The sequence below is a fragment of the Microcebus murinus genome, chromosome 3 (genome assembly GCF_040939455.1).
Source record: "Microcebus murinus isolate Inina chromosome 3, M.murinus_Inina_mat1.0, whole genome shotgun sequence".
In the NCBI taxonomy this organism is placed as follows: domain Eukaryota; kingdom Metazoa; phylum Chordata; class Mammalia; order Primates; family Cheirogaleidae; genus Microcebus; species Microcebus murinus.
The window spans coordinates 11,918,719-11,945,887 of NC_134106.1; the positions used below are offsets into that span (position 1 = coordinate 11,918,719).

General features: G+C 39.3%; 1 protein-coding gene across 1 annotated transcript in view; it reads left to right on the forward strand.

The window, feature by feature from the left end:
- The window catches only part of DDX1 (DEAD-box helicase 1), a 33,051-nt gene extending 22,206 nt beyond the window's left edge, over positions 1 to 10,845 (forward strand). The window contains exons 16-26 of the mRNA XM_012776502.2: positions 308 to 397; positions 1,131 to 1,319; positions 1,971 to 2,022; positions 3,700 to 3,846; positions 6,842 to 6,933; positions 8,206 to 8,278; positions 8,401 to 8,473; positions 8,558 to 8,600; positions 9,347 to 9,442; positions 9,728 to 9,848; positions 10,522 to 10,845. Coding sequence (XP_012631956.1) covers positions 308 to 397; positions 1,131 to 1,319; positions 1,971 to 2,022; positions 3,700 to 3,846; positions 6,842 to 6,933; positions 8,206 to 8,278; positions 8,401 to 8,473; positions 8,558 to 8,600; positions 9,347 to 9,442; positions 9,728 to 9,848; positions 10,522 to 10,652 — 1,107 coding nt within the window. The 3' untranslated portion in view covers positions 10,653 to 10,845. The remainder of the gene's footprint in view (positions 1 to 307; positions 398 to 1,130; positions 1,320 to 1,970; positions 2,023 to 3,699; positions 3,847 to 6,841; positions 6,934 to 8,205; positions 8,279 to 8,400; positions 8,474 to 8,557; positions 8,601 to 9,346; positions 9,443 to 9,727; positions 9,849 to 10,521) is intronic.
- The last annotated feature ends 16,324 nt before the right edge of the window (positions 10,846 to 27,169 follow it).

The window sequence follows — 27,169 nt, forward strand, 5'->3', positions numbered from 1 at the left end:
TTAATGTGTTAGATGTGTTAGAAGCTATTAACTCTAATATTAGTATGGTTTTGGATTGCTTATTGTCACTATTTTCATATTTTTGTCACAAGGAACTTAAAGTTGAATTTTACCTTTAAATATTCAATAGAACTTATCTTTAAATATTCAGTAGTAAATAATCTATACAGTAGAAAATAATTTTGCAGAAATGGGGTTATGTATGTCTATGAATTATTAATAGTTTCCTTAGTGTTTTAAGTTTGATTTAGAAAAAAATATTTTGATACTGATTAAAAACTTATGTATTTCTTTGCTTCTCATGTAGGATGGTCTTCTTTCTCAAGGTTATTCTGATTTTATAAATAGGATGCACAACCAGATTCCTCAGATTACATCTGATGGAAAAAGACTTCAGGTATAAAATTATTAATTAATGCATCTTAAAATACTTGCAGACAATTGTTAACATTTTAATGTTTTTGATCTTGGTCAAAGTTTTTTGTTTCACTGTCTTCTTGTTAAGTTAAATACTATATAAAATGTTTTCTTTGTTACCAGACTAAATAGTACACACAAAGATAACAGTCTTAAAGACTGTTTTTAGAAATAAAAGAGAAGGGAAGCTTGAGGAAATTACTTAGGTTTTACAGAAGACTATAAGTAAAAAATTCTTAGTTGTTTTGTCCTATAGAGCATTTAGGGTTTATCTTCCAGATTGTTAGTACCGCTTCTTATTTGAAAAAAAAATAACTTCAGTTATTAAAAAAGTTACCTTCCCTGTAGTTATTTCTTAAAATATTGTTCTTTTGTTTTTTTCACCTTTCTTTCTTAGGAAGTGTTGGAGAGGGAGAGGCTTTTGTGAGAAGGGGATAAATAGTAACTTATGGTTTTTGATTTTCAGAAACCTTTTCATCTTAGTTTTTATAGGAAGTCTTGAGGAAGAGACAGTATGATTTCCATGTGACAGGGCGGGGACTGAACCTCAGAGTGGACTGCCCCAAGTCACACTGCTAGTTGTTGCTACTTAGAGTCTTGAACTTTGGTATTGAACTTGTCTTTAGAGTCCAGCTTAGCATATTTTGTGTCCCACATCAGTATTTGTGTAATATATTATAAAAATTTCTGAATTTGGGTTTTTCTATTCTTAGGTGATTGTTTGCTCTGCCACTTTGCATTCTTTTGATGTAAAGAAACTATCTGAGAAGATAATGCATTTTCCTACATGGGTTGATTTGAAAGGAGAAGATTCTGTTCCAGATACTGTACACCATGTTGTTGTCCCAGTGAATCCCAAAACTGACAGACTCTGGGAAAGGCTTGGAAAGAACCACATTAGAGTAAGTACTTTTTTAAAGTTAACCTTTGCATAGAATGAATTAGTTCATAAACTACATGGGCTCTTAAAGGTGCTTAAAGCAATCACATATTGTACCAAAAAAAAGTATTTCATTGACTGTGAAAGCTGAAGCTTTTAAAAAGGCACTGAAAAAGTGATGGACTCCATCTTTTATTTTTCTCTCTGTATAAAATTACTTTTGTGAACAGCTTCTTTGGTATTTTTTTTTTTATAAATAAGATTACATATATATCTAATTTCAGATAAAATGGTTTCCATTTTTTTATAGCATTTTAGTAGGAACCCTCATCTGTGTCCTCTTGACATGCCTTGTTCTCCTAAAAATTAATTTCATGTGGTTATCTTGTCCCCACTGTTATTAATTTTATATAGTAAAGATATATTTATTATAAATGTACAATGTCCTAAAAACCACATTTGCATTTTCATTACATTTAAAATAGATTGCCTTAGATGTGCAGTTAATAAAGGGTTTTTCTGAATCTGAGGAATGATTTTGCCTACAGGTTATAAAGACATATGTCTGAATATAGTCTAAAGACAAAAACAATTCTCCTTTAAAAAAATGACACCTGTTCTGAATCATTACTTAACTACTCCCGATTGCTTTTTTGTCCCTTACTTTTGATAGACTGATGATGTACATGCAAAAGATAACACAAGACCCGGTGCTAACAGTCCAGGTAAGTTAAAAGAACTAAATATGTTGAAAGATTTTGAAAATGAATTAATTTATTTTGTTGAATTTATGCTGTCTATTCTGTGAAGGATGTGAGGTGACCTACAAAATTATAACATAAAATTAGAAAATAAAAGCATCAAAAATAATAAGAAATAGAGAAAAATCTGATACCAGTCAACTTAGGGGAATATTAATCACTGAATTTAGATGTTAGTCTCTTGGCATCTGAATCGCAAATGTTTAGGGTTATAGAATTCTCATTTATTATAGGAAACCAGCAAATTTTTCTGGAGACAGATTTTATATTGGCCCTGAGTTCCAGAAGAAACGTCATATAGGCGCTTCATATCAGGGATACTGGGTGAACAAAGAAAAATACCTTTAGCTACAACTTTGCAAAAGATACTAACATGATCTTGAAATAGTTATTTATTGGTATTTTTTGGTGGTAAAATACACATAACATAAAATTTACCATTTTAACTACTTTTTAGTGTACAGTTTAGTGGTATTAAGTACACTTATATTGTTGTACAGTCACTACTATCCATCTCCAGAACTTTTTCATCCTTTCAAACTGAAACTCTGTACTCATTAAATATTTGCCGATTTTTAAAAAGCCTAATGTTAAATCCAACTCAATGAAGATGCTTCTATACAAAGCTGAGACAATTTGTTTTTCGAGTATATATGAAGGTACATCATGATACAATAATGTTGCTTCATGATATAAGGAAAGGATGTTGTATAGAGAACCTAGAAGAATAGATCGTAAGCCCATTAGGCTGTATGTCTGACTGTACGTGTCTCAGATCATTGGCAAAGGTCAGACCGCATTTGCTTCATAGTTGAATTAAAGACAGTTCCTTTGTGTAGTTCCAAATTAACAAGATACATGCTCAATTATCCATATTGTTGAAGGGGAGCCGAGACACTGCTAACTGCTAGTTCAAAATCTATTATCATACTGGTTGAGAATGCATTTTATAAAATTCCAGTTTTTATTTCCTGTATTTTCCTTGTAAAATTTTGCTTAGTTTATATTACAATTAGAGATGAACAGAGAGACCTTAGACATATGTTGGGTCACATCTTAGATAGTTGAGAAGTAACAGCTATTAACGAACATAGCTTCATGCTGAAAAATAGAGAAGCTTTGGAGGACAGTGACTAAGAAATTATTAACTAGCTTTGATGCTAAGGTTTTTATTCCAGAGTGAAGAATGAATTTTCTGGTGTTTAGATTGGTTTAGAAAGTACATTAACTATTTTTAAGTGGGGTTAAAATAGTTGTGTAATACATTTATTGAACATTTAGGGAAGTTAATGCATAGTAGACTATGATTAATTATTCATGAGAGATAAGAACAAAGTTTTGGGTATGTATTTCTGTTAATCTGTATGAGTGTATGTGTGTGTTCCCTCATAAGAGGCATAGTCATGAGTATTGGTGTACCCCATAAAGTAGCATAAAAAACATTAACAGAAACAAAAATAAATAAACAAATGAATTCACTCACTGTATAACCCTATCTTATTTCTGTCTGTCCTTATCTATAATATTTGTATTACAGCACAGTTTTTTAGGAGAATTAAGCAGTAAGTCTATGACTGTAATTATATGTGTTCATGACAAAGTCATATTGAAATTATTTTGGGTTTTGTTGTTGTATTCAAGAAATGTGGTCTGAAGCTATTAAAATCCTGAAGGGGGAGTATGCTGTCCGGGCAATCAAGGAACACAAGATGGATCAAGCAATTATCTTCTGTAGAACCAAAATTGACTGTGATAACTTGGAGCAGTATTTTATGCAACAAGGAGGAGGTAATTTTTTCTCACTTGAAATAAATTATGTTTATTTCCTCATTTAATAGATTATTAATCTCATGTTGATGTAATTTAGAATGCATGCACAGAATTTAAAGCATCCTAAGTATCTGCTTATCCAGTACTTTTCCATATGATCAGCCCTAGGAAAAGCACTGAGAGAATTTCCCACACAGTTATGTTTTCTTTATAGTGAGCATGAATCTCAGCATTCTAAGGCTTTTATATCATTTGAGAGAAGGGTAAAGTTATTGATTAACTTTAACATTGAAAGTGTAATCACTAAAATAATAGAATGCATATCTTTTAAATCAGTAAATGGGGAACAAGGGAATGAGCAAAAAAAACCTCTAAGGCTAAGAAAGGAAGAGAAAAAAATAAGAAAAATGATAGTTAGAAATTACAGAATGAAAATCAGTGGTGGAACAATCTGAATATATCAGTAAACACTGTTAGTGGACTGAAGTCTTCTGTTAAAAGGCATAGATTGTTAGACTGGATGAAATCTAGCTACATTGCTGTTTATAAGGAACATACCTAAAACCTAAGGACCTGGAATGATAGAAAGTAAAAGCAATGAAAAGATGTTTGTGTATATATCACCAAAATATTAACCAAAGGAAAGCTAGCTTTCTCAATAAGCTGTTTTAATAAGAGATACAATAGACTTTAAGACAAAAGTATTCCTAGAAACAAAGAGGGTTGCTATGTAATAACATATTAATGTTATATTATATTAATATGTAATAACATTAATCCATAATGAAGATAAAAGGATTCTGATTTTATGCTTCTTGTAATGTAATATCAAATATGTAAACAAATACGAAAAAATTCTCAACATAATTTGTTGTTATGTAAATGCAAAATAAAATCACAATATGATATTATTGTACATGCTAAATTAAAAATACAGCACCAAATTTTGACAAGGATATGGAGCAGCTAGAGTACTCTTACACTGTTGGTGAGAATATAAAACAGTATCACCACTTTGGTAAAGGGTCTTGCAGTCTTTCATAAAGTTCAACATTGCTATCTTATGGCCTAGCAGTTTGACTCTGAAGTATTTACCCAAGACAAATGAAAAGACTTACTGACTAAAAGATGTGTGCAGGAATGGTCATAGTAACTTTATTTATTAAATAGCCTAAAACTGAAAACACAGTAGGTATCTGTCAGTAGGAGAATGGCTAAACAAAATGTGAAATACTTGCACAGTGGAATACTAGACTGGGAAAGGGTGTGAGGGTACTTTGTGGAGTGACAGTGATATTGTATATCTTGATGGGACTTTGTCAAAGCTCAGCAAATATATACCTAAGATTTGTACATTTTCTTATATGCAGTTTTTACCTCAAAAAAAAAAAACCAAGGAAATGCTAAACCTTAGTTAATGACATGCATGCTGAACTGTGTACTGATGTCTGCAGTTTACATTGAAATGTATCCAAGTATAAAAGTGAGTTGATGGATAGATATGTGGTTAATCAAGATGGTGAGAATACATCTGTTCATTGTTAAAATTCTTGTAGTTTTTCGGTATGTCTGACAACACAAATGTTGGAAAAATTTATAAAGTAAAAATCGACAGATATACAAGATAACAAAAATATCCCATTATTGTAGTGGGGGAAAACTAACACATCTCTCTTTATAATTGATGTTCATCAAGGAGATGGAAAACTCAAAAAGGATATAGAAAATCTGAACAATTTAAAAGTTTGAACTAATGGTCATATAAAGACATTATATTATTGATTCCAGTGAACAGTGTAGTAACACATTTTTTTTCCCAAGTCCTGGCAAACAGACTTACTTGGTTATTTTAGTTATAGTGACTTTTGTAATAAATATTTTCTTCCTGTCCATGTTTTGAATGGAGAAGTTGATTATGTAATTAGGAGTACTGTCAATCAAATAGTAATACTAAATAGTAATACTCCTTTTATCCTCCTTCCCTAAATATTCTGGTAACCTCTGCCTAGGAAACAAGTGTATCAATCCATTGCTAAAATCAAAACACAATATATAGCAGATTACAGGAGTTTAAGAGAAGGGAGTAAAGGATCCCTGCTCCCCTCCACACATACCTGAACCACAAAGTAGGAATATATATATGATGCTTCCCTAAATCACTTGAATTCAGAATGTAATAAAACCTCAGTTGTATGCTTAGAGAAGTTCTGGTTAGCTGTTATTTCACTTCTGCATAATTAATTTTTGTATTAGTTATTTTGAATGGATTATCTTTCAAAATATATTGTTTCCTTGAGTTCTCAAGTATACTTTATTGAACCCAATTTACTATGGAGAATAGTTAAGTGGCATCATTATTTTGGGCTATTTCATAGTGGTTCCTACAGGTTCTGTTGATTTCCAGAAGGCTGTTTGCCTTTACCCTGGTCAGAGCTGTACTGTTATTCTTACTGTGTCTATTTGAAGAGTTTTCTTTTCAGGGTTGGCTACCACTGCACCTGCCTCTAAAATAGCCCCTCTCTATCCTTAGAATTTGCTGCCTCTGCTCTGCCGTGGCCAAGAAACCAGATAACTAAGTTTTTTAGAACACCTTGAGGAGGGCAGACTTGCAGAAATGGCCTTTTAGGAAGGGCATCCACTTCATGATGTTTATTTTGGTTCTTCCAAGAATGATGTCTTTTGCCTACTTTTTGAGTCTTAGCTTTATATAGGATAATGAGGTTCCTGGTGTACACATAGGCACTTGAGTTGGAATACTGTTTTATCTACTTCAGATTGGGAAGTGTGACTTAAAATGTCTGTAAAGGCAAATCAACTTTATTGGTCCATAGAATTCATTTTAATGGCATTTTGCTTGTGACGGAAATTGTGTTAACCATAGTTTGTAGCAAGTTGGGGTATAGATTTTCATAGAACTTTGTGGTACTATTGTAATCTAAATTTTATTGACTTTTTGACATAGTATTAAGTGTAATGTTTTTCAAAGTTAAATGTCCAATGTGCTTTTCACTAGGACCTGATAAAAAAGGACACCAGTTCTCCTGTGTTTGTCTTCATGGTGATAGGAAGCCTCATGAGAGAAAGCAAAACTTGGAAAGATTTAAGGTACTGATATTTCGTTGGCTCTATTTCCTTAATACTTAAGGGAGTTGTATCTAGTTAATCAGTTCCAGTTAATATTATTAACAATTCTTGTCCTAGAAATTCTAAAATATTTCTGCCCTAACTCACTTATCTTTAGTTGTCTTTGACACTCAAATGGTAAATTACATATTCTCTGTCAGCACACTACTATAATGAGAATTTTTAATTTAAGAAAGTTTTAGTTAAATTCTTTCAGGTGGATATTTTTAGAAGTATCATTGGATAGTTAAGCCATGTCTGTGAGCATTTAGAAAAAAAGTGTATAGTAATACTCATAGGGAACTTAATTTATAGATTAAGATAGGTATTAAAATACAGTTTTATAGAATTAAATATATCTTGCCATTGTTTGGGGCCGACCTTCGCAGTTGTGTGCGTGTAGCACATGAACAGGCTGTATAGCTCTTGGTTTAGGTGAGTGGGGCTTAAGCCATTTATAACTGATGGTCAATGGTCAATAACCTCTACTCACAAGCAGGCTTATCCATTCCTGGCAGCGTGTTTACTTATCCCAGTGTTTAGTGCAAATACCATCTCTGGGACCTGTAGCAAGAGAAAATAGTGGAAAGTATTGGGCTCAGGAACTTCGGATGATGTTTCCGTGCTGAGCATAATTGATGGGGATGTTAAAGCATGTTGCATGGATTCATTTCAGCAGCTGTAGCGCTCTTCTCTATCCTGAACCAAAAGTCAGTATGCCACCCTCCTCCAGAGTTCTAATTTTGCTGTAGGCTAATTTGTATTTCTTTGGTGAGATGGGGGGGGAGGGGGTTTACCCCTAGGAGTTTCCTCCTCTTTAGGGTTTTGTCTGTTGTCATAAAAAGTGTAGCCTCAGGGTAAAATAACTAGTATTCTGGATTTATTTGAGTATGAGAGTAAAGATAATGTGTATGTATATTCTGTTGTATTCTATCTTTTTCTTGAATTTCTAAATGTATTTCTAAAGACCAAAGATTTCTAAAGATTAAGCCAAATTTTAGCAATGGTTTAATATCTTTGATATAAGAAAAAGACAAGTAAGAATGAATCTAGTCCATTTATTCAACTTAAATATCATGTTTCAGCAGATCATAACATAAAACTTCAACACTTGGACCAGTAAATGATGAGTATCTAGACCTCTAATCTGATAATAACGCTCTAGTTTTTAGAAGCCTCATTTAGTGAAAAGATAGGATTTATTTTTATTTTTTAGCGTATGTGCTAACAAATTTCTTTCTCTGTTCTCTTTAGAAGGGAGATGTACGATTCTTGATTTGCACAGATGTAGCTGCTAGAGGAATTGATATCCATGGTGTTCCTTATGGTAAAAAGAAACTTTATACCTGTGGTTTGAATTTTATGGAATCTAAAGTAAATAAAGCCTTCTAATGTGTTTGAAAAATTTAGAAGCTCATGGCAATTGATAATATTTATTTTTATTTTCAGTTATAAATGTCACTCTACCTGATGAAAAGCAAAACTATGTACATCGAATTGGCAGAGTAGGAAGAGCTGAAAGGTAGTGCTGTAATTTTTTTCCTCCCATAAAAAAGCTTATATGCTTCAGGAATAAAGTCTAATTAAGACTTTTAAAATCTTTCAGAATGGGTCTGGCCATTTCCCTGGTAGCAACAGAAAAAGAAAAGGTAATCTTTTCGGTGTTCTATTATATTCATTATGTGTTGTGATTTTAGATATTGGAAATAAAAGCAGTTTGATTTTTCCATTTAAATGGAATTTAGTTGCATATGGAATATAAATTAACTTTTTAATGGCATCATTATCTCTGTGTTAATTGAATGGACAAATAAAAGGGTGAAATTTAGAAAGGAAAAATTCAAAATACAATTTTCCTAATAGTCTTAATGTCATTTTTACCAGAAAATATTTAAACACTCTGGCTTGGTGTTATGGAAGATTTTTTATTGGGGGGGAGGTATATCAAAATTATTTTGATATAATTACAAATTTATAGAAAAGTTGTATTAAAAAAGAACTCAAGTATACTCATTGCCCAAATTCACTAGTTCTACATGTTGCCCCGTTTGCTTTATTATTCTTTTATATAAAACATTTGAACTGTTTTCCTTTGGAACTTTATTTTTGATATTAATCTTGACATAGTATGCTTCATTATTTACTTTTTCACCCTTGTTTTATCTGAGAATTCCTTTCTATAACTGACATCCATTTTAGAAAAGCTTTTGAATTATTCTCAGAACCTTTTTCAGAAGTTCTATTTAATGAGTTACTGAATAGTAGTAGTAATCGGATGACATATCATACCTATAATTCATTTTTCTAGTGACACAAAACGTTTAGTAACAAATTCAGAATAGGCTATTTAACATGTCTGAATCTTCATCCATGTTAATATTTTTTTCCTCTTTAGGTTTGGTACCATGTATGTAGTAGCCGTGGAAAAGGGTGTTATAACACAAGACTCAAGGACGATGGAGGCTGTACCATATGGTACAATGAGATGCAGGTAAGACTTTGACTAAGGCTCACAAAAAGCTTATTAAAATTGGTAAAATAGACCGCATTTATCTAGAAAAGTTATATCTTGGCTTTTATCTGTCAATTATGAAGAAAAGTAGCAAGTCATTGTTTATAATGTTATCTGTAGTTTCTTAATCTTAAGTTGTGATTTCATCTCTTCAGAAATCTAACTTCCATTAATACTGAGCATTCTAGCCTTCCTGGTTTTATTTAATGCTATTAAAATGGAACTCTATCAAAGAAATTTTTATTTGGAAATTTTTCTTCTTAGTTGCTGTCTGAGATAGAAGAACACTTGAACTGTACCATTTCTCAAGTTGAGCCAGATATAAAGGTACCAGTGGATGAATTTGACGGAAAAGTTACTTATGGTCAAAAAAGGGCTGCTGGTGGTAAGCTTTGAATTATTTTAAATTCTATTTTAAATGTGAATGTGCCTTGAACCTCAGTTTAAGAAGAAAGTAATTTTATTTTATTACGTTGAGTATATTATTAACATATTAATCATTCCTTATTACTCTTCTAGTACTTTGTCCATACCTGTCTTGTAGCATTTTTTATTGTATTATCTGTATGTGAGTGAAGGATAGCAGCTTAGCTGTTTCTTTTGAAGTGTTAATGTCATAAGAGTATTTGAACATTTTATGGAGTTATTAGGAAATAAGCATATAATAGGTGATTTGAACAAGGAATCAGAAACCTTTGACTTAATTCAGGTGGTAATTGAGCATACTATTCCCTTGCCTGGGATGCTCTTTGTTGGCTTATTCCTGAAAATGTTTAAGATTCAGGCTAAACTAGTGGTTTCCAAACCATCAGGGGTGGGGAGTGGGGGGATTGGGTAGGGTATTAGGATAGCTGTTATTGAGACCTAATCATTTATTGATATTAAAATAGTTGATTTAACATTTTTCAAAGTCAAAAGTTCTGGAGGTAACTTGCCTAGTAGTACATTTTTATTGCTAGAAGCAATGTTTAAAGTGATATAATTGAGCCAAAGTATTGCCAGCAAGTTATTTCAAGCATGTCATTTATGTTACTTTGTAATTTGTGTGTGTGATGCAGGTGGAAACTATAAAGGCCATGTGGATATTTTGGCACCTACCGTTCAAGAGTTGGCTGCCCTTGAAAAGGAGGCCCAGACATCTTTCCTGCATCTTGGCTACCTTCCTAACCAGCTGTTCAGAACCTTCTGAGTTTTACATATATTGCATAAGATTTGAGTAATAAAAGCCTGTAGTCTTAAAACTCTAAAACAGTTGTACTGCTTCCAAGTGGCAGTATTTATAGTAACTTAAGCTATGAATGCTAACTCTTGCATGTCAAGAAACATTAGTCTTAGGAATCCTTCATAAAAAATGGCATCCTAATGAAAATAAATTTGACAACTAGATTTTCATGAAGGTTTGTGTCTCTTATTTTAAAGTTATATTGATATATATTATTTTTCTTTTTAGAGATCACTGTGGGCTTATGAAATAGAATTTATGGGTGTGTGAAGTTGGCAGAGGACCTATGTGGAAACACTGGAGAATAGTCTCAAAGTAGAATTTTTCACTGGGAGTGTCCTAAATGGAGACAGTTTTCAGATGGTTAAGGTCTAGGTGAATATTGAACTAGAGGAGAGTTGTAACATGAAGGAAAATTGGATGAATCTAAGGCAGAAGAACAGCATGGTTAGTTTGGAAGTCTAGAAGTTTTCAGGATATCAGTAAAGGTTCTGTGTCTAAGAATTGAAGACTGATACGATGTTTCAGTGAAGATGTTGAAGGATTATACTTTCTTTATATGAACCTTTCTTTCAAAATGATATATATCCATCAAGAAGGAACTAATCTGCTGTCCCTCTAGGTCTTAAAATTAAACTTTAAAGCCAGTCGTGGTGGCCCACTCCTGTAATCCTAGCACTCCGGGAGGCCGAGGCAGGAGGATCATTAGAGCTCAGGAGTTCAAGACCAGCCTGAGCAAGAATAAGAACCCCATCTTTACAAAAGAAAAAAAAATCAGACTTTAACTTAGTTCTTTGGAATATATTTCCTTAAACACTGGCTCTTGCCTAAAATAATCAGAAGGAAAAAGGAAAATTTTAATACATATGATTGAATTATTCCTTTCTGCCTTTTGACTCTTAGTTTACAAAGTAGTTTTTTAGGGTAAAATTATTCTTGCCCTACTTAAGAGCATAGGCTGTTATAATTTCTTATATAATGGCTTTCAAAACCTCTTAGTACTGAAATATTTTCTTAAGCAAAGCCTTGCATAAAACTCAATATAAAATCTATGGTGGGAAAACTATATTACCTATTATATTGCATTCAGTGTTCATGTGAAATGATTATGAGGATACCATTCTTTCACTTATCTCTAGACCACTTTCTTTGGAGATATCCTAACGCTATTAAATCCCTAAGTTATGTGATGACAGCTCTTTGCAGTGTTCACATATATTAATCACTGCTTTAGAAATGAGCTTAAAATTTTTTTTTTTTAATTTTTGTAGAGACAGTATCTCACTATGTTGACCAAGCCAGTCTCAAACTCCTGGCCTCAAGCAATCCTCCTTCCTAGGCCTCCCAAAGTACTGGGATTACAGGCAAGAGCCCCCATTCCCAGCCTAGCAATGACCTTTTTATTGACATAATAGCAAAGAAAAGACCAAGATTCAGACTGTATAGGAGCTGGAAGAGATCTTCTTGGTCATCTTGTTCATGTCCTCATGTTATGGGAAGCAAAGCTGAGGTTAGAGGAATACACATTCATATGGCCTGATTGGTAAAACTGGAGATAGAAGTTGGGTTTCCTAGTTTCAGCTTTTAATCTTTGGGCTACCTTTGGAAGGTGATTCTCAGGTCCAAATGGGTAGGCCAGAGAGGAATGCTGGATAGAGCTTAAGGTGGCAGGGTGTTGTTCACTTTTTTCTGCGGTTAATTACTGTCCAACTGGAATTACCCAGGGAACAGAATTTTCAAAGGAGGAAGCCACATGTAACAAGACCAGCAGAGGGGTTGCCTGGAGACCTTATTTGCCCTTTTTTCCCCTACCAACATCACCATTAATCCTTCCCTTTGCTGTTAGTCTCACTGCCAGATGCTAATTCCTTCAGGCCTCTGTATTAATGCTAAGAATGTGAATAATTGTTTATTAAAGTCTGTTCAAGATGTGGTCACTGAGCCTGAGAAATGCTAATTGCCTGGGACTGCCTTTCCCAGGTCAGCAAAGTGATGTGTACAATTTCTGGGCTTTGTCCTTCTGCCTGCCCTTTCCTCTTCCCTCAGACTGGGACATAGATGTAGTGAGCCAATTACCACGATTAGAAAAGTGTAATACGTGGAGAATAGCAGAGCAACAAGACAGGAACCTGGCTGGCCTTGGGAGAGAGCTGCCTACCCTCTCTGGATTGCCTGTTCCTATAATTTGATCTTATCTGAGTTGCCTCATGTGTAGGGCTTCGGTACAGAACTTTAGCCTCTACCCCAACTAACATACAACACTAGAGGCCCTTGGAAGTCCAGAAAATGTTAAATATTAACCTTCCAATGGTAGTATTTCTGACTCATAGCTTCTGCTTGTCCATTCTAGAGTGCAGGAATTTATAAGTGTACTTGGCAGATCTGGAATCTGTAGTTGTCTGTCATTCTACCGACTCTAAACAGAAACGCTGAGACTTACCGCAGCGTCAACACATGCAGAGGTGGCCCAAGATCTTAGGAGTCTCAGCACTTTCCTCGTTAGTACCCATCTGGTCTTTCATTCACTGTGCGTTCTCTTCAAAGCCACCTTCAGACCTTGATTGCTAAAGTAATACTTTCACAGTGACTAAAGGGTCTTGTGTTTGGGTATTTTCTTGTAGGGGAGAGGCTATTTCAATTCTTATTTTTTTTTTTTTTTTTTTTTTTGAGACAGAGTCTCACTTTGTTGCCTAGGCTAGAGTGAGTGCCGTGGCGTCAGCCTAGCTCACAGCAACCTCAGACTCCTGGGCTCAAGCAATCCTTCTGCCTCAGCCTCCCGAGTAGCTGGGACTACAGGCATGCGCCACCATGCCCGGCTAATTTTTTCTATATATATTAGTTGGCCAATTAGTTTCTTTCTATTTATAGTAGAGACGGGGTCTCGCTCTTGCTCAGGCTGGTTTTGAACTCCCGACCTCGAGCAATCCGCCCGCCTCGGCCTCCCAGAGAGCTAGGATTACAGGCGTGAGCCACCGCGCCCGGCCTCAATTCTTAAGTGTTCTGCTCTAACTGAGGTTTATGTCTTCACTGTATTGCTAATCTGGAAGATATTTTGAGTCCCTTCATAGGACAGACTCACTTGAGAGAGTATAGGAAACAAAAGTACCAGATGTATTCAGTGCCTAGGGATGTTTGCCTTAAGAGAATTGATTGTAAAGGATTCTAACTAGTGGCCTTAGTTACAAGACTGCCAAAACTTTTCTTTCCCTCATTCTTAGTATATCTTTTCCTGTTATAAACAGAAACATGGAAATGTCAGGTTAGAGTATCCTCTACCCTTCATTTCTTTTTACATATGGTCCTACTCCCTGAGAAAGTCACTGCTAACATTTTGGTTTATTTTTCTGTAAATTTTTTGGTATACTGTGAATATAATTTTGCCTTTTCATCTAACATAAGCACTTTCTTGTTATACTTTAATGACTACGTAATGTATCTGGTGTGCTGTGGTTTACGTAACCATTGCACTCTTACTGCTCGTGAACATTGAAGGAAATTAAAAAGGATGGGAACTTCAGAGCATTCCTGGATTTGAATCCACTCTAACCCATACTAACAAAATGACAGAAGGCAAGATCCTTAGCCTTTCTAAGCTTTAGTTTCTTTATGAAAATAGTGAAGATAATTTGCATTATTCAGGGCTATGTTCAGCATTCAGCAAAATGTCCAGTAGATGAGAGGCACTCATACTGTATTTTAGTATTTACATTGTTTACACTTTTTCTGCGTCACTCAGAATGCTGCAGTGAACATCCTTGTTCTGTCTTTTGAATTGTTTTCTTACACTGGATTCCTAGAAATTAAACAGTCTGAACATTATGAACATTTTTGAGGGTCACCATGACCAGACTGCCTTCTGAAAGGATTGTGCTGGTTGACATTAATACAATAAAGGTCTTCTTTCTTTCTTTTTCTTTTCTTTTTTTTTTTACCTAAGGCAGAGAGTATTGCTATATGAAGAGTAGAAGTCTTTATAATTTATTTTACTAACTGAAATATAACTTGTTGCACTTAACAATTTGTTTTCATGTCCATTCATATGGTGTATGATGTGTGAATTAGTGCTGTTGAGTAGACGTGGTCTCACAACTTACATGCTGCTTCTTACCACGTGATTTTTTACCCTTCATGGGCTCCCACTCATGGCTCCAGCACTATTATATTAGATTACAGGCAAGGACCCAGACCTGTTTTAAATAAGGTTATAAGGTTGCAAACCTCTTTCTTTTTTCTTTGTTTTTTTTTTTTTTTTTTTTATTTAAGTTAGAAGTACATGTGGCAGTGACTGAGAACTGCCCAGATTAAAAAAAAAAAGTTGGTTTCCAGCCAATTCCAAAGGAGTAAAACTATTTAATCACATTTCTCACCTTGTTCTGACTTAAAAGGAAGCTGTACACTTTACTGCAGTTTGAGTAAGATATGTTAAATATGAAAAATGTATAGGTAAATATAAAATGAGATCTGAGGTAGGTTTTCCTGTAGTAATTTTACCATTTCCCTATAGAAGTTGACAATTTCTAAAATGCTACCAGGGATTTTTTCCAAGTGGCCTTATTTGGGGGAAAAAGGAATATTTGTCAGAGGGGAAAAAATGTAGTGGAACAGGAAGGAAAGGGAGGGATACTGTTTTGCTACTCCAAAGTAATTGATAGAGGATTCCTTTGGTGGGAGGAGTGAAGGGGGAATTTTTGCAGTTGTTTTCCATTCTATTGCTTTAAATAATTACCTTTCATTTAAAATCATCAAAAGTTCTTTCTGTCAAAGTTTCTACTCTTTCTGATCAAAAATACTGAGAGGATTTTGAGACTCAGTCCTTAGTTGACTCCAACAACAGTTACTAACTTCTAGTTAGCTAAATCACACGAAGAGATCATAGGTCCAAGATGGGAACCAGGAATCTGCATTTTAACAAATTCCTCAGATGATTGTGTCCATGCAGTTGGACCTTTACCTATTCAAGAAACACTGTTGTAGAGAAATGATTCTTAGAGATTTTGTACTGCAGTCTTTTACTGCAGATACGGCCAAGATGATTCAAAAGGACATGTGAGAGACAGGTGCTTGGTGTACTAGAATCATCTGTCTTTTCCTGGTCCACTGCCTTTGTGCCAACGGTGTCACCTTGGGTTCTCTTTCCTTATGTTAGTGGTTCTCAACCCTAGCTGCACACCAGAATCACCTAGGGTGCTTTAAAAGAAAATGCCAGTATTTGCAATTCACTTCCAGAAATTCTGATTTAATTTTTCTGGAGTGGGGCCTGGGTGCCCCTGGTGATGCTGATGTACTGCCAGTGTTGGGAACAGCTGATTTGAACTCAGTCTGACTCTACATGTTGTCCTGGTCCTATTGCAACTCAATGTATACACTCTGCACATGCCCAAACTAATATACGTCTTAAAGTGAAATGTAGTTTAGGCTCAGGCTGGAACCTTTGATATATATTATGCAGTGGAGATTATTATAAAGAAAAACCTTGATAAAAAACAGTAACGTGGAGCCAGGCATGGTGGCTCACGCCTATAATCCCAGCTACCTGGGAGGCTGAGGCAGGAGGATCACTTGGGCCCAAGAATTCGAGACCAACCCGGGCAACAGTGAGACCCTGTCTCAAAAAAAAAAAAAAATTATGTCATTTTTGAGAAACTGATACTATTATTCATCAGGCTACTCACTTGTGGCTGGATGAATTTAATTCCCTTCAAAAATAGTCACTTTGGGGGTTTAGACAAGTCTTTTAAAGATGCTTTCAATTTTTCAAAACCCATTTGGCCTTTTTTTTTTCTTTTTGTTTTTGACATTGCCACTTTGTTTTTATTTAAAACATTGCCATTGCTTTAGAGAGGGCCAGTTTATATAGGCCTCTAGAAATCACTGGTTCAAACTAATATTTTATCTCAAATCTTGTTCCCCAGCTGGGTAACTCATTCTGTTCACCAGAAAAGGCTCTGATTGGTTGTTAATTTTGTTTTTCCTCAAATTGAATCCTAATCAAGGGGTAAATATTTGCTACTGCCAAAGTAGGACTTTGAAGAGGCAGCCAGAGGATGATGTCCCTGTAGGGCAATAATTGGATGTTAAGGGCTTTCCAGTGGGTCAGTCTCAGGGAAGAGAAACTGGAATGGAAAACCCTGATCACAATAGGAGGTTGGAGTCAAAATGATTTAAAATGAAATGTTGAGACAGGTGCTTGCTGTACTGGAATCATCTGTCTCGTCCTGGTCCACTGTCTTTGTACCAAAGGTGTCTACTCCAGGTTCTTTTTCCTTACGTTAGTGAGGGCCAGTGGAGAGAAGCCCAGCAGGGACAGGATCAGTTGGATGTTGGAGCACTGATGTCTGGTAATGAGTTTCAGTTTTCCTTTTCTACATTGTGATTCTCTTAATACCGTCAAATGTTTGCTACCTAGTGTTGGTAGCCAGGTATGTTAGTATGCCTTGGGTATTAAAGGGAAGGCTCTTTATGTTTAGACAAAGTGACATGGGAGGGTGTGGGGACTGGTTAGGACCGTATTCTGTGGCAAATTGGTACATAATGGCAGGAGACAAGAAGGCTCTCTGGAGCAGTGGTCTAGATCATCAGGCTTAGTGGCAATCAGGCTTAGCACACTCTCCCAAGAATTCTTAGACATATTTGAGAGAGAATTGGCTAACCTATAGTCACACTGGCTGGAAGCTTGAGGTATTTTGTTTGGCTCCTACAGGCTAGCAATTTGGAGACACTGGATTATACCCTTATCATTAAATACTGTTCACTTAAAATATTGGTGTTAGTTCTATTGGTTGTAATAACAAACTGTATCATATGTTTTTGTCCATAAATTGTTATTCATTTTCCCACTGTTGGCTCACAACCCAGCACCAAGAGCGTACTTTCCTACAAAATAAGGCAAATGCCTGGGGCCTGTCCATGGCCACTCTTATGGGGTTATGGTTCATCATTTTCGGTTGAGTCCACCAGGTGGCGCCAGCGTCACACTCAAGACCCACAAAGACCTCTGTGCTGGTATATTTTTACCACTTGGGGTCACTTAAGGATTACCTGACTTCCTTTTTTTTTTTTTTTTTCATCTAAGCAAATCACAGATTCAAAGGAATTATTTCCCATTACATTTGACAGAGGCAGTGGTCTTTTTTGTATCCCGAAGGCCAAGAAATGTGCATTAGGATTTTTCTTTCATGAGTCGGCCCCACACGGTTTGTGCTCCGGGGGTTTCTCCTGTCACAGAGAAGTATTTACACGGCCACCACACCAGCTTTCTCCTGCGCCCAGCACTGGGGACTTCTCCCTACAAAGAACTTCCACACATGTCAAAATTGCATTTATGCTAATTGCTATGCTCATTAACATCTCCAGAACTTGGAATGCTTTTTCTCAGTCATTTCCTTTGATTCTGGCAGTCCCTGAAAGCTCAGATTTGAATGAAACGAGGTGGAGTATCATGTTAGCAAATCACTGACGCCTGCTAGTCTTTCTGCCACTCAGACAGCTGATCCTAGGAATTACAGCATTGCCCTTTGAGAGCGTGTTGGCGATTCACAGAGTGGCCTTCAGCTGCCTTTGCCCGCCTGGGGGTGGGTACGGGTGGGGTGGGGGGGTGGGCTTAGCCCAACAATGAGCCTAGTCACTCCAAATCATAGCTCGTGACTCCTTATTTGAAAAGCAAGAACGATGGCTGGGCACCCCCAGTGACAGTCTCCTGGAATCTCCCTTCTGGCCAAGTGGTTTCACGGGGTTTTGGATTAAGAGATACTGGCTGGAAAAATGACCAGACATGATCTGGTTTTTGCCTTTTGCTTTTCTCCAAAGACGAACTTGGAGGGGCGCAAGCCAGGGGGATATTTAAGTCACTATTCAAGAACGGCCTCTTCTGGTATAATTTAAACGCATGACAGAAACTCATTTGGCCTCTGCCATTTAAAATTCATAATTAATCCATGTCAACCCCCATTCAAGAACCTGCGATGGGCCTTTATTGCCTTAATTAAGCCCAGACTGACTTGGACATTTAGGGCCCTCTAAGATTCGGCCCTAGCCTTGCTATCCTCATTTCCCTTATTCATCAATTCATAGCAAGCCCAGACTCCTCACTCCCCCCCCCCCCCTATATAATAACAACAGACATTCATTGACCCTTCACTATAGCAGGTACTGTTCTAAGTGTCTTCCTGTCTCAACTGAATCCTCATAACAACCCCAGAAGGTAAGTTTTATTAGTGTTTCCATTTCATAGATAAAGAGACTGAAGTACCAAGAAGTTAGCAATTTGTTTAAGATCCCATGTCTAGTAAGCAGCGGAGCCAGAATTGGGATTCAGATACTTCTCAGCTATTTCCTGCACGTTCTTACTGCTTCTGCTGCTGGGAGACCTTCCCACCTTCCCTTTGCTTGTTGGGATTCCACCCATCCTTGGGGACCTGAGTCACTGTCGCCCGCCTTTGTGTATTCAAAACAGTATTCTTTTGAATACCAGCCATGAGCCAGATATTTGGTATGCTGTCTCATGTAAGAGCCAGTGTTATCTTTTTAGCGGATAAGTAGTCCAAGGCCCAGAGAGGTTTAAGTCCAAGCACCCCAGGTTGAGTCTGTCCGGCCCCAGAACCTGTGCTTTTCTGCTCTGCCCTCTGCCTCCAGGAATGCCTAGCATGTTCTTCTTTGTCTTGCCCTTACACTTTATAATGCAGCTCTTCATTTTTAAAAACCGCTTCGTGACTTTTTTTTCCCCCCCTCTATGCTTCCAGGTGGATCAAACTCAATTCCAGTGAAGGGTTTCTTGACTACGTTTCTCTTTCTCTGCCTACAGTGTGTACACTGGGCTCCAAAATTTACTATTAATTAGCTCCTTTTTCATACAGTGGGGAGAGTCTGTCAGTGTCACCTCACAGCAATGAAGATTCCTCTGAGGAGACTGGGCCCCCAGATAGAAAGGCCCCTAGTGACTTGTGACCCTGAGCAGGGATTATTATTTCATGGTCTCATCCAGGACAGGCCGGAAGACCAAGGCCACTTTTTAATGGGAATATATAGCTTTTAGCTTCTTTATGAAAACCTTGACCAAAATGCGAGCATGATTTTGAGCATATGGGCCCAAAGCTCCAATTTGCTATGGCTGAGTTTTCAGTGTTATGGTGGACCGACACTTGCACAGAAATATGTAAATTCATCATGTTATTTTTGCAGCATTGCAGTTGGCAAACTTCCAAGTCAAGAACTTTCTGCCTTTGCAGTTCTCGGTTATTTGAGGCTGGATGACTCACTTTGTGTAACATCCTCTTGTTTTCCTCCTTTTCCTCCCTTGGGCCCCCTCCCACCCGAGGGGATTGGCAGGGGCAGGGAAGGTTATGCAACTGAGGCAGCTGTTGGTGGCGGCTTTTCGGTTTTGTTGACATTGTGTTGGGAAGATGCCTTGACCTCCTCTTCTTTTTCCCCTACCAGGCAGGTCACTTCCCTCTTCTGTGTCCTCCAAACCTTTATCATAGCATTTATCTGCCTGTATTTTTTATTCACCTGCTTATATGTCAGTGTCTCTTGCTGGATATAGTTGGGTATTTAGGGCAGGTCTGGTTTCAGTGTCTCAGTACCTGGGGCAAGTCTGGCCCAGAGAGGGTGATCTTTAAATCTGTAAACGTTTGTTGAGATGAATAGAAGAAAGGAAAAGGATAGATGGATGGGTGGATGAATTATCACAGAAACTTTTGTGAAGGAATTTTAGCCATCAGCCAGCATAGTTGGGATGAGGACTTAGGATTTGTTAGCTAGGTAGCTTTTATTTTTTGGACAGGAGATCTGCATATCCTGAAAATTAGGCCACGGAAGCAGACAGGCTCTAAGCCTCATCTTACTCTTTAAGAAGGGTTTGTGTTTTTCAGACTGAAGCTATGTTGGCTTAACCCAGAATCCCCTGGGTTAGGAAGGAAATCTTTCTCTCCACCACTGTCCTTGCTACACGCCATCAGTCCACTCTGAGACACATCAGCAATATCTGTGTGTGGCAGGCTGTGCCTCAGTGCTTTGCATTCTGTATCTCTGCTTCTCTGCAAGGCAGGAATAATTATTTTCCTCTAAGGAAACAGGTTCAGAGAGGTGAGGTAACAATTCAACCGTAATAGTTGGAGACTTCGATACCCCACTTTCAATAATGGATAGAACAACCAGACAGAAGATCAATAAGAAAAAAGAAGACTTGAACAACACTATAACCTGACTAGACCTAACAGGCATCTGCAGAAGATGCCACCCAAGGGCAGCAGAATGCACATTCTTCTCAAGTGTGCATTGAACATTCTCTAGGGCAGAACATACACTAGGCCATAAAATAAGCCTCGATACAATTAAAAAGATTGAAATCATGCAAAGTATGTTCCCCAACCACAAAGGAGTGAAATTAGAAAACAATAACAGAAAGAACTTTGGGAAATTTACTAATGTGTGGAAATTAAACAGCATACTATTAAACAACCAATGAGTCAAAGAAGAAATCACAAGGGAAATTAGAGAATATTTTGAGGTGAATGAAAATGGAAGCACAACATAGGAAGTCTTATGGGATGTAGGTAAAGCAGTGCTTAGAGGAAAATTTATAGCTTTTGAATGACTATACTAGAGAGGAGGAAAGATCTCAAATCAGTGACCTAATCTTCCACCTTACGGCACTGGAGGGAAAAAAGAACAAACTAAAGTCAAAGCATGCAGGAGGAAGGAAATAATGAAGATTAGAGTGGGCGTTAATGAAATAGAGAATAGAAAAACAATAGAGAAAATCAACAGAACCAAAGGTTGGTATTTTGAGATCCAGAAAGCTGACAAACCTTTAGCTAGAAAGAGGTAATTTTCCAGGTGACTCTGATAGTAAGTGGCAGGGCCAAGACGCCAAGGTAGGACTGCCTGGTGTCAGCGCGGGTGTGGATCGGCGTCCCCGCCCAGACCGAGCGTCTCAAGGATCAGGAGCTCGTCTCATTCGTCCGCGCATCCCCGGTGCTTTGCTCTGTGCCTGGCACACATAGGGGCTCAGGAAATGTTTGCTGAAGTAAAAGGAAAAGTAAACCTCCCCCCAACCCTTAGCAACCATCTGTGTGAAATGATAAATTATGCTTCCAATGCAGATCGAGCTGAATTGCACTATTTCTGATGAGAAAAGCTGAAAACAGCAAACTGCTTGTCCTTAAAAATAAACCCTTCAGCTTCAGAGATTTGGCCCAGAAATGAACCGTGTTACAGCTCAAGCCCTGAGATTGAGTTTATTACCCTGGAGCCAGGGGTGATGGAGTTTCTGACTAGAGAGGGAAACTCGATCACCTTGACCTGGCCCCGGGGTGCAGAGTGCCTGCTCTCCCGGCCCGTCCCCCATCCTGGGCCCCGGACGCCTCGGGATGGCTCTCACGGGGAGGCCACGTCCCCAGACTTAGAGATTAGGAACAGGGTTCAGCGATGGCTCCCCAGCTGAGCCAGACCGAGCTCCGTGTGGAGTCCAGCTCCCTGACATTTTATAAGGGGTGACATGTAAAGAATGTTGACTTTCATTAACCCAAGTGCGTGCTGTTATGTCCTGCAAGGCTGGCAGGAGGTGATCCCAGGTAGATTAGGTAGCAGGGTGCTGCCGCGTGTTCGGGCTGGAGCGACACGACCACCTGTTCTGGGGGTGGGGGAAGAGCAGAGCCTTCACATCCCTTCTCTGCCTCACCGCGGCTCTGTGAGGGCGGGGTGCAGGCTGTTGGCCCATTTTTCAGAAGGACTAGATGAGGCCCCTAGAAGTTGCCCCCAAACTCACAGCTGGTGGGGAAACGAATCCAGGTTTTTGGACTCCCACGTCTTTTGACCCCCCCAAACCCCCCACACCCCCTCCTCTCAGGGGGCTGCTTTGAGGGCCCCGTGTCTGTGAGTTTCCCACGGAAAATCCGTGTGCGGCGTGGGGCGGGCGCCGTGCACGCTCGTGTGTGGCTCTCCCCGGCGTATCTGCAGCAACTTCTTTTCTCCTCTCTTAGTTTAAAGGTGATTCTTCTGGAAGCCCCAAATGTGAAATTGACCCTAAATTGAAAAGATCTTTTTTTTAGGGCGAGAGCTTTGTTCTTGTGAATTTTCTGCCTCACCAACCATGGGGAATGCGAGCGGGGGGAAAAGTCTGTTAAAGAAGCTGGTCATTCATTGCAGCGGGACAAGGCGTGTTCTGAAGGAGCAAAGTCTCCTGTTCTCAGCCTTTTGATCCACTGGGCTGTGCGGCGGGAGGACGGGACGGGGTGCCCTGGCCCCCAGAGCCCTCCTGCCTGCTGTGGAGGAGCACGGGGATGGGCGGGGGATTAGAAATACAGAACTGTGTTTTCATTCTACTTGACAATGAACAACCTCTAATTTCTATACCATAAAATGAGTAATATAATCTTGTTTTTTAACCCCAGAGAAAGTGATGAGCTGGGCGGTATATTTTGGCCAGTTGTAAAAGTCCCTCTCTCTCCTCTTCCAGGTATCTGTGTCTCCTACTCTCTGCCACCACAGTACCTGGCACATATGCACTACTCAAAATGCTGGATGTGGATTTAAAAATTTCATCTTACAGTTAGAATAAAGAAATATTATCAATGAGCATTAGTATAAAGATTTGGTGATACATTGCATCAGCTAGGATTAGGCCATAACACATATAGCAGTGCACTCGAAATAGTGGTAGATCAAACACAAAGGAGTTATTGTTTTCTTTTTTTGTTTAAAAAAGGCATAGAAGCAGGCATTCTGGAGCTGGTAAAGTCAGTGCTCCATCATCAGAGATCCAGGTTCCTTCTGGCTTTCTGCTCTGCCCATACATAGCTCACAACGTCAATCCTCAAAGATGCTGCATGGTCATAACTTGCTGCTGCAGCACCAGCCATCACATCTGCATTAAGGACAGCAGAAAGGAAAAAAGAGAGGGTCCCCAAAAGGGGGATTCTCACCTATTTGTCTCCCTTTCAAGAGTCATCCCAGAAGTCTGATGCAGCAACTTCTATTTACAGCTCATTAGCCAGAACTTGGGGCCACATCTCCAGGGGAGGCTAGAACATGTAGGTTTTTTAAAAAAACATCTGGGAATATCGGGGTTCTGTATCTAAGCCAGAATGGAAAGTTGGAGGTTGAGGAGGCAACTAACGGTCTCTATGGCACACGTGTTACATATTGGAGGGTGGGGTCATGTGACTCTCATGTCCATGCATGTAGATTTTTCTCGCTAACTTTATTCATTCATCAGTCATTTACTCTTCACAGACCTGCTTGGCCAAGCACCGAACTGGATGCTATGCGGACATAAATGAATGACACCCAAGTCCTTCTCCCCTTGATGCTTGGGAAACAGACGAGTGGAGAGAGAATACAGTGAAAGCCACAGTTGTGGTGATGGAGACAGCACAGCGCACCCAGAACACCTAGCCAGCCTAAAAATTCAGGGAGGGCTTCTAGGTAGAGGTGACCACGGTGAGCCTCGAAGGATGAGCAGCAGTTGGTATTTTGAGAAAAGCATCCTGACTTATCTAAGTAGGTATGTGTCAACTAGTCCCCTATGCCAGATGCACCATGACAAAAAAAAAAATTCCTCGAAAGACCCTCCGTGTAATTCCTTCTTCACTAAGATGGCATGAAGAGAAAATGAGAAACTTAGATTTGCATCGGTTAGGGGCCTTCAGATCACAAATAACAGAAAATTCAACTCAAACTTGGTCAGATAAAAAAGGGAATGTATCAGCTCACATAACAGAGAAGCCCAGACTCAGAGTGGCCTCGCAGGGGGCTCACTCCAGGTGCACATGGTGGCAATGGGCCTTGGTTTCTCTGCGTTCCTTGGCTCTGCTGCTGTCTGGGTTGACTTCATTCTTGGGCTCCATCTGAGTCCCAGGCTCAAAGCCTCCGAGTCCAGGAAAAACGGAGAGCTGCTCTCGTAGAAGGCCCAGGAGATGTTATGACCACACGTAGAGTTTGGATCGTATGCGCAGTCATGACCAATCTCTCCAGCTGGGGGAAATGGTGCCCACTGGCCAGACCTAGGTCAGACACTCGCTCCACCCATGGAGCTTGAAGCCCCAACTGGAAAATAATGGGTAAGGAAGGAAGATGGTCCCCGGAGGGAATCTGGAGAGCTGTGGATAGAGGAGAGTTGTGTGGAGCCTGGGTGGTCAAACAACACGTACCCACTACAGGTAGGTATTGGGAGGTCTGGAAGGCATTGCCGTGGATATTCGCTGATGAAAGCGATAAGCTCCAAAGAGGCTAGATACTTATCCAGCATCCACAGCAGTGAATGGCAGGCTGTGATTAGAGCCCTGGCTTCTGCGACCGCAAAGATTATGCTCTTACTAGCCACTGCCACCTCCCAGCATCCCACCATGGGATCCCATTCAGTCCCATGGCTGGTGACAGGGGCTGACCCGCCTAGATTCAGTGGTGTTATTTTCCGGGCAGCCATGGTCAGCCAACTCCTGCCATTAATATAGATGCTTAATACATCTTTCCTGAGTGAATAAATGATGATGCTATCCTCAATCTGTGCTGCAAAATGTAGTGTAGGGTGTGGGGTTGAAAATCATGTGCTTGTTTGAGCTCCATAACATCACGAGAGAGATAGGAAAAGTGAAATTTTCTCTCCTTTTCAAGAACAGCTGACATGCTTTGAACTGTCACCAAGGTCACTTCCCCTCCTTTCTGAAGTTCATATTGAATGTGCTGCTCAGCCGGGTCCGGGTGGGTGCCCCTAGATTCTGTTTGTAAGATGAGACAAGTGGCACTGCCTTGCTCACATGGCTGTGGGAGTCCCAGCTCAAATGTGGCATTCAAGGCCCTCTGTGATCCAGCCCTACTCACCTTCCACTACTCAGTCACTCAGCAAATATTCTTTAAAAACCTACTGCATGCCCAGCAATTCCACTTGTGGGTATACAACCAAATGGATTGAAAGCAGGGACTCAAGCGTATTTATACACCTATGTCCATAAGAACATTATTCACAATAGCCATATGGTGGTGACGCAGAAAACACTGCTCAGCATCCCCGTGGGCCGGCACTGTGTGCGCCGGTTGGAGGGCATGCTGCTGGGGCACCCCGAGAGCCGCTGCCAAGCTGGCTGCTCGATCCTGATTGGGTACTTCTTGAATCCCACTGTTGCTCATTGGATGTTAAAGCCTGTTGCTCATTGGATGCTAAAGCTTGTTGATCATTGGATGCTAAAGCTTGTTGCTGATTGGACGCTTTTTGGAGTCCAACCAAGGGTATAAAAGCAGGAGGGGACCAAGGAAGGGGAGGTCAGAAATCAGAATTTGAGAAGACAGAAGATCAGAAGTTGGCTGAGCCTGCCGGCTGAATAAAGGCTGTTCTCCGACTCTTCGTGTGCCCCTCGGTTCTTTCCCCGGTCAAGAGCTGTAACACTAGCTGTACACCTTGCCGCAACAGTGGGAAAAAAACCACAAGTGTCCATCCATGGATGAATGGAGAAACAAAATGTGATATATACAAACAATAGAATATTATTCAGCCTTAAAAAGGAATGAACATCTGGCGCATACTACAACGTAGATGGACTTGGAGGACGTTGTGCTGAGTGAAATAAGCCAGCCACGAGATGTCGAATACCGTGTGATTCCATTTCCATGTGGTGCTCAGAGGAGTCAGACTTGCAGAGACAGACAGTAGAGGTTGCCGGGGCTGAGGGGATGGCAGTGCTTGTGGGTGCCGAGTGTCTGTCTGGGGGACGAAAACACTCTGGAGCTTGATAGTGCTGATGGTTGCACAGCGCTGTGAATGGACTTAATGCCACTGAGTCATACACTTAAAAATGGCTAAAATGGTTTAAAGGAAGTTCTAAGAATGAAATGAAAGTTTAAAACAAACAAAACCCCAAAAAAGAACCATCGCATGAAAATCTTCTAAAATTGGTGGTGGTGATGGTTGAACATACAGTTTCTGTGAATTTACTGAAAACCATTGAATTGCATCCTTGAAATGGGAGAACTGTGTGGTATGTAAGTTATATCTCAACAAAACTGTCACTTAAAAACACCTGTGTGCTGGGCACTGTGCCAGGCGGTGGTTAGCTAGGCCGGCACACAGATTCTCTGGGGTTTGGAACTTTCTTTGGAGATAAGTTGAGGCAGTTCATCTAACCTGAAAATGCCCGTTGGTGGCAAATAGATCACCCTCCAGGTGGGGACCCGTCCCAGGGGCTAGCCCTGGTGGGAATTCAAGAAGGACGGGCCTTGTGTCATCCAGGACAAGCGGGTGAGGCTGCAGGGAAGGGAATGAGACAGGAATGACTTTGACACCCGGAGACCTGGTGGTTCTGCTCAGGGACGCTATCGAAATGGGCTTTGGAACCTAGAGGAGGAAAACGCTAGCCCCACCAGTGCCTCACCTTCCCTATCCTAGCCACGTAGGGCAGGGAATATTCCTTTTTTGTCTTTTATGATTTGGGTCAGCTCAGGGCCTGGGGCCAGCCAGACCGCACACCGTGTACTGGGGCCCTACGCTGCTTGAA